The following is a 10,650-nucleotide window of genomic DNA, read 5'->3' on the forward strand; positions in this document are numbered from 1 at the left end:
TGGCAAGCGGGCAACAGGAGAGGACCGATCTGCCTCCCTGGGGAAGGCTCCCTCCCTACCCACAAATACCTCAGCAGTGATTCCTCAGGGCGAAATCACAGCCAGGAGGACAACAACTGGGAATGGAAAACCTTAAATGCATTAGGTTTGCGCTCATGCATTTGAAGCCAAAGCCAAAGCTTCCCCAGAGACACGTTTCAGTTACAGGCGTGGAATTCGTTCATTGCGTGTCCCACAGGACCACCCAAGGAATCCCCGGGCAAAAAACAGCTGAGATCTGAACAGACAGGGGGCTGTTTGGGGCCAGGGAGCCACCTCTGACCACACGGAACCCTTCCCCCCACAGAGAGAGGAGACTCTGGGGCCAGTGCTTGCCAACTAAAGCTGGGGACCCAAAAGGCTTCGGAAGTTCCTCTTTTCATGTTTGGAGAAACTGAGGCTCCAGCTCAAAACACTGGATAACTAACTGCTTTTTAGGGGGTTGAAACTAATAGTTCCACTAGAATTCTAAGCTTTGAGGGCAAATTACTCAGGTTGGTAATTTGGCAAGAAGCACAGGGTTCAAGTTCTGCCTCAACCACTGATAAGCTATGTGACCTCAGGCAAGTTTCTTAACTACTCCGGGCCTCGGTCTTCTTCCTCTGTAAAATGGGAAAAAATAAAAATATACCTAGTAAGGGTGCTTGCAAGGTGGAAGACAACGTTTATAAAGCACCTGGCACAAAAGGGGTGCCTGGGTGGCTCAGTCGGTTAAGCGTCCGACTACTTGCTGGATAACCTTGGATCTGGCTTCCGCACCTCAGCCACAGCTCCCACTGCAACAGAGTAACCATGAGCACAGCACCCTTGGCACATAGAGTACTCATAAAAGGCTGGCAATAATCCAGCTCAGAAAATGCTAAGTCTGAGAATGAAACAGGTGACTTCATGCCCAACTGGGGAAGAGCAGAAACACAGGCAGGGTCCCCCCCGCCGCCCCGCCCTTGGAGAGGCATCAGCCTGCTGGTCGCCCTGGCAGGGAGTGAAGGGCCCTCAGAGCCTGCCGCCCTGCCCTGGCCGGGGCCTCGGGTCTTGGCAGATGCACTGAGAAGCAGCAGCTGGAGAAGGAAGCATGGTGAAAGGGCCAATGTTTTCCTTCCCCACCTAAGAGCATCAAGGACACATTAAAATCCAAGAGAGGAAAGCTACAGACATCACGGAGATGAGTAAAAGCCTTGCGTGAGGTCTTCCTGGTAGTTTCTCGTGATGATTTTCTTCTCCAAGAACAATACTTTTATTTTTTGCTAGAATTCTCACCACCCCCTCCCAGACTTATGTGGAGCCCAGGATGGGGGCCAGAGCTCCCCATACCAGGGGCGGCCTCCCACCTGCTGAGAGAAGAAAGCGGCCTGCAGAGCCCTGGGATGGACAGTCCCACGGGTCTCCAAGTAAAGGAGCCATCTCAGGGCCTTTCTGGAAGCAGACAGCATGTAAATGAATACACAGAAATGCAGATTTACGTAGAGCATGACCACAATTTTAGAGACCACACATAATGAGGGGTGCGTCTTAACACGAGACTATCTCATTCATTTCTGTATTGGGTATTGACACTCAGATCGTGATAAATGAATAAAGGATTCAACAAATGTACCAGAAGCAAACTCTTTTAGCATCTAAAGTCAGGATAAAGATGACCATTCGTTCCACAAGTCAAATCAAAGTAACAAAAAGAGTAACTACCAGTGTTGATCGAGGGTGTCCTACAAAGTAACAATAGGGTAAGTACTTACCCAGGGTTTCCTTTGTGCTGGAGGCTGTGTTCCAGGCTCTGCAGCGATCATCTCATTTAATGCACTCAACAATGCGGGGAGAGAAACGCTTTATTATTACTCTTTTCCAAAGAGCTCAACAAGGACTCGAACACCTGAAGGGACTGACGGTCCTACAAACGTCTCCGAGGCTAAAATAGCCAACCGGGGGCAGGGCTGACCTTGAAGCCCACCCTCGTGGCCACCAGGCACTTGGGCATCTCAGAAGCCCCCCTTTCATGGCCTGGAAACCATGGGTTTGGCTGTTGCTGGGGAATCAGGGGCCACGATGAAGGCAGAGCCAGGAAGAACCCCGCTCCCCGTGCCTGGGACATTCGCTCTGGAGGCGCCATCCCGGTGGGTAAGAGGTGCAGTCCCGCCTTTAGAAGACCCTGCACCACGCCAGTTTCGCTCCAGGGGGTGTGCACCCCGCAGCGCTGGAACACCACACATCCAGGACAGGGTAGGAGAGGCCACCCGGGCTCCAACGTACCAAGGGATGTGCGGAAATGGAGAAGGTTGGCTTTGTGTTTGTTATCTTCAGGTTCTGGGGGACACGAGTCATCCTGTCTCGCGTGTCGGCCGCTCGTGCAGAAAGTCGGTGTGGGTTTCTTCAATAAAGCTATAAATCCAGGGGTGAGTGCTAAACGCTGGTTGCCATGGCTACCTTCCCCAGCTCCTCCCCAAACTAAGCTGCTTAAATGGAGATAGAAGGTAACAAACTCAGCCCAGGGGGATTAGGATGAATACATGGAATAGTCCAGAATGTGCCATCTTTCCTAAGACACTTCTTACCTTCACACAGACTTGGGGTGACAGCAGGCCTACAAATGTCCCTGGCAGAATCACTGGGTCCCTGTTTAACCCAGTGATCAAGCATCTCTGGAAAACAGAACCCCCAGAATCCCTCCACCTGTGCCCAGTGGATCATGAATACGTACCCCAAAGGATGTCACAGGGAAGTTACCACTGCTATAATTCCAACACTTTTCCAGAAAAGCCGGGAAGGAAAGAACCTTACGAGACAGATGCTTGGAGGCCTTGAAGCCCCAGACTTAGACTCCTGACTCTGTGAGAGGCATAAGCACACTCCCAAGCCTACCACTTTGGCCAGGTGACCTGGGCAAGCAACACCTCTGTGTTTGTTTTCTCCTTCGTGATGGGGGCTGGGATGACAACCAGCCGACACTTGGGAACATTCAACGAGCTAGAGCACATAAAGCACGTAGAACAGCACTCAACACCTGCTGAGGACTCAGTAAGTGCATAGCTGCGGCCACCATGTTGTTTCTGCTGGGAACTGAAACTCACAGCGTGAGTCCCTTCTAACGTTCCCCCACAAAGCACAAACTGGGGACCCAGTGAGGCTGTAGTTTCAAAGACTCCAGATCTTTCCCAATCTTGGATTCACTTTCCAAGGTTCTGTCAAAAAGGAAGGTCCTGATAAAACACTTTCTTCTGCTTTGGTTGGTCACCAACCCACTTGGCTTCATGGTTTGTGGTTTGTGAAGTCCCAGGAAGGAAGTGCTGCTGCTCCCTCTGGTCGGGAGCTCATCAGCTGCCCGATGGCTCAAGGTAATGGGGGAGGGGGGGGGGTCTCTCTCTCCTCCATCCCTCACCTGTGACTTCTCTGAAGTCAGGAAGAGGCGCCCTGTGTGAAAGTTGGCAGCTAGAATGCTCTGGAGTCTGCTTCAGGCCAGATTTCTAATGTCCCCCGTGCTGACCCAGTGCAATAAGGCACAGATGATCCCCAGCCACAACTGCTGGCCAAGGAGCACATCTCCTGCCTTCCTAACACAGCAATCCACAAATGACGGGTTCCGTGGCCACCATGGAGGCGTGCATCCCCTGTGCCACCTCGTGCCATTCAGCTGCAAGTCAGCTGGCAGTCCCCACTGGCAGCCCCTTCAGGAAGGCCACAGCAATCAAGCCGAGGCCACACTCCGCCCAGGGGGCAGCAGCCAGTGACTGATTATGACGATCATGGTTGCGGCGGGGGTGGGGGGGGCGTCCTGTTAAGTTGGTGGACATCTTAATCAGGTCAACAGCACAGTCTGAGGCTCTCTCTGCCCGGTCTTGCTCCTTCCCCCTTGCTCCTCCCCAGGCCTTGTCCCCCCACCTAACACGTCCCTTGCACTCCTACCTCTGCCTTAGCATCTGCTCCCCGAGGACACACACTGACAATGTGCATTGATCACCGAGGCTGGGGCAGGCTTCAGACAAGGCGTGGAACCCTAAGCTCCAGTTGTCTGACTGGCACACTGGAAACCACTAGCCAGGCGATCCCAAACATTCAAGTAAAGACTATCATGCCTGTGAGAGCATTTGATCTCTTGGAGATAGATGCCCAGCAGATAATATCTGATCGAATCGCTGATTTTTATTTCTTAAAGTTACAGGCTGCTCCCTTGATTTCTGAGAGCGACACAGAGACTGTTTTCTAATACACATGAAAACATGTTCCCTAGACAAATCACAGTAAAAGCTATCAGAGAAAGACCATTTCCGGACGTCAGCGGGGAATCAGAGCTGGCGGGGGCCCAGTTCTTCACACCCTCACACCCAGAGCTGTTAGTGACTAGCTGAGAAAAGTCATCTTCTTGTCTCTGAAGTTTCTCCCCCGGGCAAGACAGCTGCCTCAGTCCGGAGGCCAACGATCAGCACTAGCTCTGCAAACAGCACCCTTGCCAGCTGCCCCAGATCTCCAGGGAAACGCCCCGGAAACCCCAAGAGACACTTTCTGGGTCCCCTTAGAACTCGGGCCTCACACACGCACCGCGCCTTCCTGAGAGCATGAGAAGCGGGCTCTTCGGGGCAGTAAGACCCAGGAATAAGGTCTGAAAATGCTACATCGAGAAAAGCCAGATGGGGAAGCGGACCCACACTCCCACCTGAGGGCCTGGCGTGGGACAGCAAAGACCTCCATCACACGGGGTTCGAGAAGGCCCGGCTGCCACTGCCATTTCTGGGTGTCTCCTCACAAAGATGGGGTGCAGCAGGGCCCGTGATGCCACGGTCCCCCTTCTCAAGGTTCTACCTTCACAAGGGTCTCCCCTCTGCCCGTCGGAACAACTGTGTCTGCCCAAGGACAAGCCTCTCTCCCATCAGAGCCCGTAGCCTATATTTTGCCTGGGTTGCTAGAACCGCATGATCTCCTCACCCATCAGACAGTGGGTGGAGTTTTCGTTCTTGAATCCCTCCCCCTTAGCACTCCAGTGTTTGACCAGGGAAAAGACAAAGAAGTCAGCCTCCCTGGCTGTCCACTGCTAATTCTGAGTTAGGTTTAAGCACCCACACTTGTTTTGACACACAAACCCTCCAAGGGTTGATTTTTTCCTTTTTCTCATGTTGCCTGTTGATCTTTGTCTAGCCCTTTAAGACAATTTGTTGCTCTAAACCAGCACTATCCAGAACTTTCTGCCACGGGGTGCCTGGGTGGCTCAGTCTATTAAGCCTCCGGCTCTTGATTTTGGCTCCAGTCATGATCTCACGGTTCCTGCGATTGGGCCCCAAGTTGGGCTCTACACCGACATTGTGGAGCCGGCTTGGGATTCTCTCTCTCTCTCTCTCTCTCTCTCTCTCTCTCTCTCTCTGCCCCTCCCCTGCTTGTTCTCTCTCTCTCTCAAAATAAACTTAAAAAACAAAAACAACAACCTTTCTGCTCTAAGTGTTCCGTGTACTGTCCAGTCCCACAGCCACTAGCCACATGCGGATACTGAGCACTTGAAACGTGGCTAGTGTACCTGAGAAAGGGAATTCTTAATTTTGTTTGGTCGTAATTAATTTTAATTTAAATAGCAATACACCTGGCCAATGGTAACGGCATTGGCAATGCAGCCGAACCGTCTTCGCTTGTTCATTTCATTCTCAACCTTAATGCACACTGAGAATGTTGTGTTCTCCTTGGCTCTGAATTACCTCCTATTCCTCACTGAATGCTCTTCTGACAACCTTAACAAAGCAGAAAGCCGGCGTGTCTTCCATTTCCGAGCACTTGCTCTGTGCCTGAGCACAGCCGTCTTGATGTGTCCCGGGAGATGGGGCAGGAAGCGCGTCGCCAGAAAGGAAGCCAATGCACCCAACCACCTCGGACTCCAGGGCGTCTGGGGCACAGAGGAAGGAGGGCAGGGGAAGGGTGTGAAAGAAACCCACTCTGGGGGCTGGACGCCAGCCGGGGCTGCATTTATTTATATCACAGGGTGTTACAGTCGTCTGCCCTGCAGCTGAAGAACCGGTACATGTCTAAGGGAAGGGGACAGAAATCGGCTTTGTCCATGTTCCCTGGCAGTTACTACTGTGGCTCAAAGGGTGCAAGGAGACCCCGGGCACAGGGGCGGGGGGACAGGAGGGGAAGCTGGCTCTGGCAGGCAGACACCCTCGGAGTGTTGTCGGAAAGGAGGAAACTGAGTCATTTGCATGTTTGCATCCAAACAGATACAAATGATATCTGCAGCGCTGTCCAGGATATCCTGGTCCACCTGGCCATGGGGACAACCGTCACTGCCTAGAGCACGGCCACAGAGGGACCGTTCAAGCCAAACACTTGGAGAGGTGCTGGGTCTGGGGCTCTGCTCTCAATGCAGTATGACTGCAGAAGCCGTGTTCAAGCCTCCAGGCTTAGAAAAGCAAGGTTATTACCCCCATCTGTTACAGAAATCGTGACAATTTTGGCTTAAAAAGAAAAGAACTGACAGGTATGCTGGGTTATGGGGTTCGGGAACAAATGCGAGCTCTGCTGGCAGGAGCATACGAGAGCCCTGTGACCCGCGCCCCGGTCCGCCAACACCAAAGACCCTCAGCTCTGCCACTTGCAAAGCCCATGCTGGCTCCGGTGGCCGGGCTGTCCCCCCGTGTTCTCCAGCACATTCTTCCTGCTCCTCTGCCCTACTCCCAACAAATCCTTCTACCTGTACAAAGGGGTTTAATTAGCATGAAGCCGACTTATTAAACCATTGATACTGAATTCGGAGGCTAAGGAGTAATTTCTTAAGAAAGGCACCAGACCCAGCCATTCTACGCCCAGGAATTTATTCAAAGGAAATAATTAAGGATGTCCGCAAGGCTTTAGTTACAAGGATGTTTACCCCTGCTGTTGTTTATAATTGTGAAGAATTGGAAACAACCTACATGTCCCTCAGGCAAGGCTAAAAGATCCAGGGTCCTGGGACTGCCTGGTAGGAAGAGACGAACAACCAGTCGCTAAGTCAATCAACCAACCACACAGCTACAAGTTCAGATAGAGAGGTAGGGTAGATCCAGATTCCACAGGGCCCGAATCGTGTAAATTTAGGGTGACCACCTTTAAGAAAATACAAAACAAAATCAGGTACAGGGGCTCGGTGGGGGCCCATGTGAGTGAGGGGCCTTTGGTGGAAGTTTCATCAGCCTCACGGCAAGTCTAGTCTCTAGAGAAAAGGAGAAAGGAGGCAACGCTGGAAGTCTATTGCTTCAAGAGCTGCGGCTTACAAAGTCTGGGCAGCATAATCAGCTGAGAATAATGTTCAAGGCCTAAGACAAAGAATACTGGGAGGAAAGCAGAAGAGAGAAAAGGATAAGGAGGAAAGTAGTTGGAAAAGGCAGCAAGAGGACAGATATCAAGGACATAGCCAAACGAAGATAAAATTAAGACAATGTGAGGCAAAAACGGAAAAAGAAATTTTGCTTGAAAGAGATTTCCGTAGAGTTTAGTTGCTTCCTGAGAAACTATAGGGACAAGCCCTCCCATGGAAAGAACAGCACGCTCCTGTCAGAAGCAGAGAGCGCGCTTCTGAGAGCAGGAGCCTGGCTGTTGATGGGTTCCTTAGGACCCCAGGCATATCTGCCCCACGGCCATACACCAGCATTACCCTCCAGTTCCAGACCCCGGGTCTGCCCTGTACTCTGGGTGCCAAGTTGAAAGCCAGCCCATCGTTTCCTGCAACTGCCCTATCCCAGTCCCACAGCTTTTCCTCATGCCCTTTTTGAAACAAAGCAGGTCAAACCTGCTCTTGCCTCCCCTGCCCCCAATTGTTCCCCAGCCAGGGCAGCTTTGACCTGCGGCCCCTCCAAAGCCAGGTGATTGAGTCCTGGCACCTCTCCCTTGAGCTGAGCCATCGAAGGGTCCGGAGGAGAACGAGGCTGTGCAGCTACAGATCCAGCTACAGATCCGACACAGCGCACAGCTCTCCTGCCTGCCTTTCCTCAGGAGCCCCCCACCCACAGAAGCCCTTCGATTCCTGACAGCACTCCCCACATACTTTGTGCCAAGGTCACACGGTCCAGGAGCCCGGCCTGGGATTCTGGGATGCGTTCTCCCACTGCTCCTGCCGCATTCTCTACCAAACCCAAAGCCCACAGTGGACTCTGAGAGTGCAGGACATGGAAAAGGTGTGCAGCCCGCTTTACTCGAAAAAAAGGACTTGGCGGGGCACCCAGGGGGCTCGGTCAGCTAAGCGTCCCACTCTTGATTTCGGCTCAGGTTATGACCTCACAGTCTGTGAGCTCGAGCCCTGCATCAGGCTTCGCACACGGACAGTGCAGAGGCTGCTTGGGATTCTCTTTCTCTCTCTCTCTCTCTCTCTCTCTCTGCCGCTTCCCTGCTTGCTTGCCCGCTCTTCTCAAAATAAAAATAAAAATATTTAAAAGGCGTATTTGGCAAGTGCAGGAAAAGATAGTCTGGCCTTCAATTCAGCAACTGGGGTAAACGGTGGGGAAGGAGTCATAGAACTGGACAGGGGCTACGCGGGACTTTAAAAACCGGGTCTCCTGGAGGCATTCTCCTAAACAACATGACTTTTTTTTAAATTTTTTTTTTTTTCAACGTTTATTTATTTATTTTTGGGACAGAGAGAGACAGAGCATGAACGGGGGAGGGGCAGAGAGAGAGGGAGACACAGAATCGGAAACAGGCTCCAGGCTCCGAGCCATCAGCCCAGAGCCTGACGCGGGGCTCGAACTCACGGACCGCGAGATCGTGACCTGGCTGAAGTCGGACGCCCAACCGACTGCGCCACCCAGGCGCCCAACAACATGACTTTTAATGGGCTGGCTGGTCACGGAGTCCTCCCTTTTCCAGGAATGCATGAGGACTCAGATCTACAAATCCACCCTCTTGGGTCAGCCTCTGTCCAATTCGGAGCAGGGACTCTCCCACAGAGCTGCATGCTGGGAGCACACATTACTGACCGCGCCTTCCTAACCTGCAACCCCGAAGGACACTCGCACTGGTGACCGCACAATAAAACCAACCCCACACTAGCTGTCCCAGGGCCCCCACTGGGACATGACCTTGAACGGGGGAACTGTCCACCGCCCAGCTCTCCGATGAAGAGGTAATGACCCCTGTGTGCCGTTGGAGTCCCCGCCAGGAAAAGGTCAAGGAAGGACCAACCTCGCCTCCGCGCTTCTCGGGGGCTGGGCGCTCAAGCTCTGCGCCCCTTAGCTGATGGCACTTAGCGCGGAGAGCCCTTAGGGGGCAGCTGGACTCCTTGACCTCTGCAGAACCACATCCTTTCTCCCAAGACTTAAGGTGCTTGTCTCCAGGTCAGATGACCCGGGTGAAATGAGGCCCAGGCTGCCCCAGAAATCACCCACCAGCATCCCGGACCCTCTCAGCTCGCGTCCTCGGAGAGCCTCGCAAGGAAGGAACGGGGCCCCTCGGGCTCCCACGCACGTCTGGGGAGCCCCCACGCCCTCCCTGCACACGCACAGCCCGCCCCTCTCGCGTCCCGGGTTACCGCGCTTCCTCGGCGCCGCGCACCGGAGCGGCTGGAAGCCGGGGAGCGGTGGGTGGGGTGTCACCGAGAGCTCCCTGAAACCGAGGGGTCTGCGTCTCGAGTGCCCGGTGTCCCGGGGCGTTCGCCTGGAGGTTGGGGGGGGGGGGGGGCTCGGGGACAGAGGGGACGAGTTACTTCGCGAGCGGGCGTTCCCGCTCCGCCGGCTAGGAGGCCGAGGGGGGACCGCCCGCGCGGCTGTCCCCGCGCACGCCGGGCTGGGACCGCGGGCAGCGCCGGCGGCCCGGCCGCCTCCAGCCCCGGGCGCCCACCGCGACGGCGGCGGGACCGGAGCCCGGCGTCCGGCCCTCCCGCCGTCCGCCGCCGGGCTGCGCGCCGCCGAGCCGTTTCTCTCGGGCCCCGGGGAGCGCGGCGCGGGGGCGGCCGGGCCGGGCCGGGGTCGCGGGGCGCAACTCACCAGCGCGTGTTGTCGTGGAAGTGCTCCAGCACCGCGTAGCCGAAGAAGGAACCGGCGGGGCCCTGGAAGCGCACGGGGCGCTGCGGGTCGAGGTTGTAGGCGCCCGCGGGGGTCCCCGCCGCCAGCAGCGCCAGGAGCAGCGCGCGGAGCCCCCCGGCGCCCCTCCGCGCCGCCGGGCCGCCCATCCCCGGCCGGCCGCCGCCCTCCGCTGTGCCCCGCGAGCCGGGCGCCGAGCGCGCGGGCGCCGGGGCCGCGGGCTCCGCCGACGGCCGGGGGCTCTGCGCCGGGACGCGGCGCGGGCCCGAGGGCGGGAGGCCGAGCGGGCGCCGCAGGCGAGCGCAGGGGCGGCCCGGAGCGGGCGGCGTCCTCGGGTCCGGCCGAAAGGTCTGCGCGCTCGGCGCGAGCGGTCCCGGGCCGGGCGGCGCTGGGCTGCGGAGAGGCGCGCCCGCGGGGTGGGCGGCCCGGAGGCCGGCGGCGGGACGGCGCACCGGCGCCCTCTGCCGGCCTCCGGCCGCGCCCCCCCCCCCCCCCCACCACCCCAGCCCCTGCCCCGGGCGCCCCGGCCGGAGAGGGCCCGGCACCCGCCCGGGCACCGCGGCTGCGGCGCCTCCCACCACGCCCTGGGGCCGGCAGCTGCCCCGACGCGGCCCCGCGGCTGCGCGCTCAGCCCCTTCTGCGGGGTCGCGGGGTC

General features: G+C 56.3%; 1 protein-coding gene across 3 annotated transcripts in view; it reads right to left on the bottom strand.

Annotated features, from left to right (window-relative positions):
- Window positions 1-10,388, bottom strand: part of ITGA9 (integrin subunit alpha 9) — a 357,855-nt gene extending 347,467 nt beyond the window's left edge. For 2 of the 3 annotated variants that reach the window (XM_078432512.2, XM_078432513.2), the window contains exon 1: window positions 9,960-10,388. In XM_078432512.2, coding sequence (XP_078288638.1) covers window positions 9,960-10,144 — 185 coding nt within the window. In that variant the 5' untranslated portion in view covers window positions 10,145-10,388. The remainder of the gene's footprint in view (window positions 1-9,959) is intronic. The other variant, XM_078432514.2, reaches the window with a different exon arrangement.
- Between the last annotated feature and the right edge of the window lie 262 nt (window positions 10,389-10,650).

This window comes from Panthera onca, chromosome C2 (assembly GCF_046562875.1).
Source record: "Panthera onca isolate mPanOnc1 chromosome C2, mPanOnc1 haplotype 2, whole genome shotgun sequence".
NCBI classification, from domain to species: domain Eukaryota; kingdom Metazoa; phylum Chordata; class Mammalia; order Carnivora; family Felidae; genus Panthera; species Panthera onca.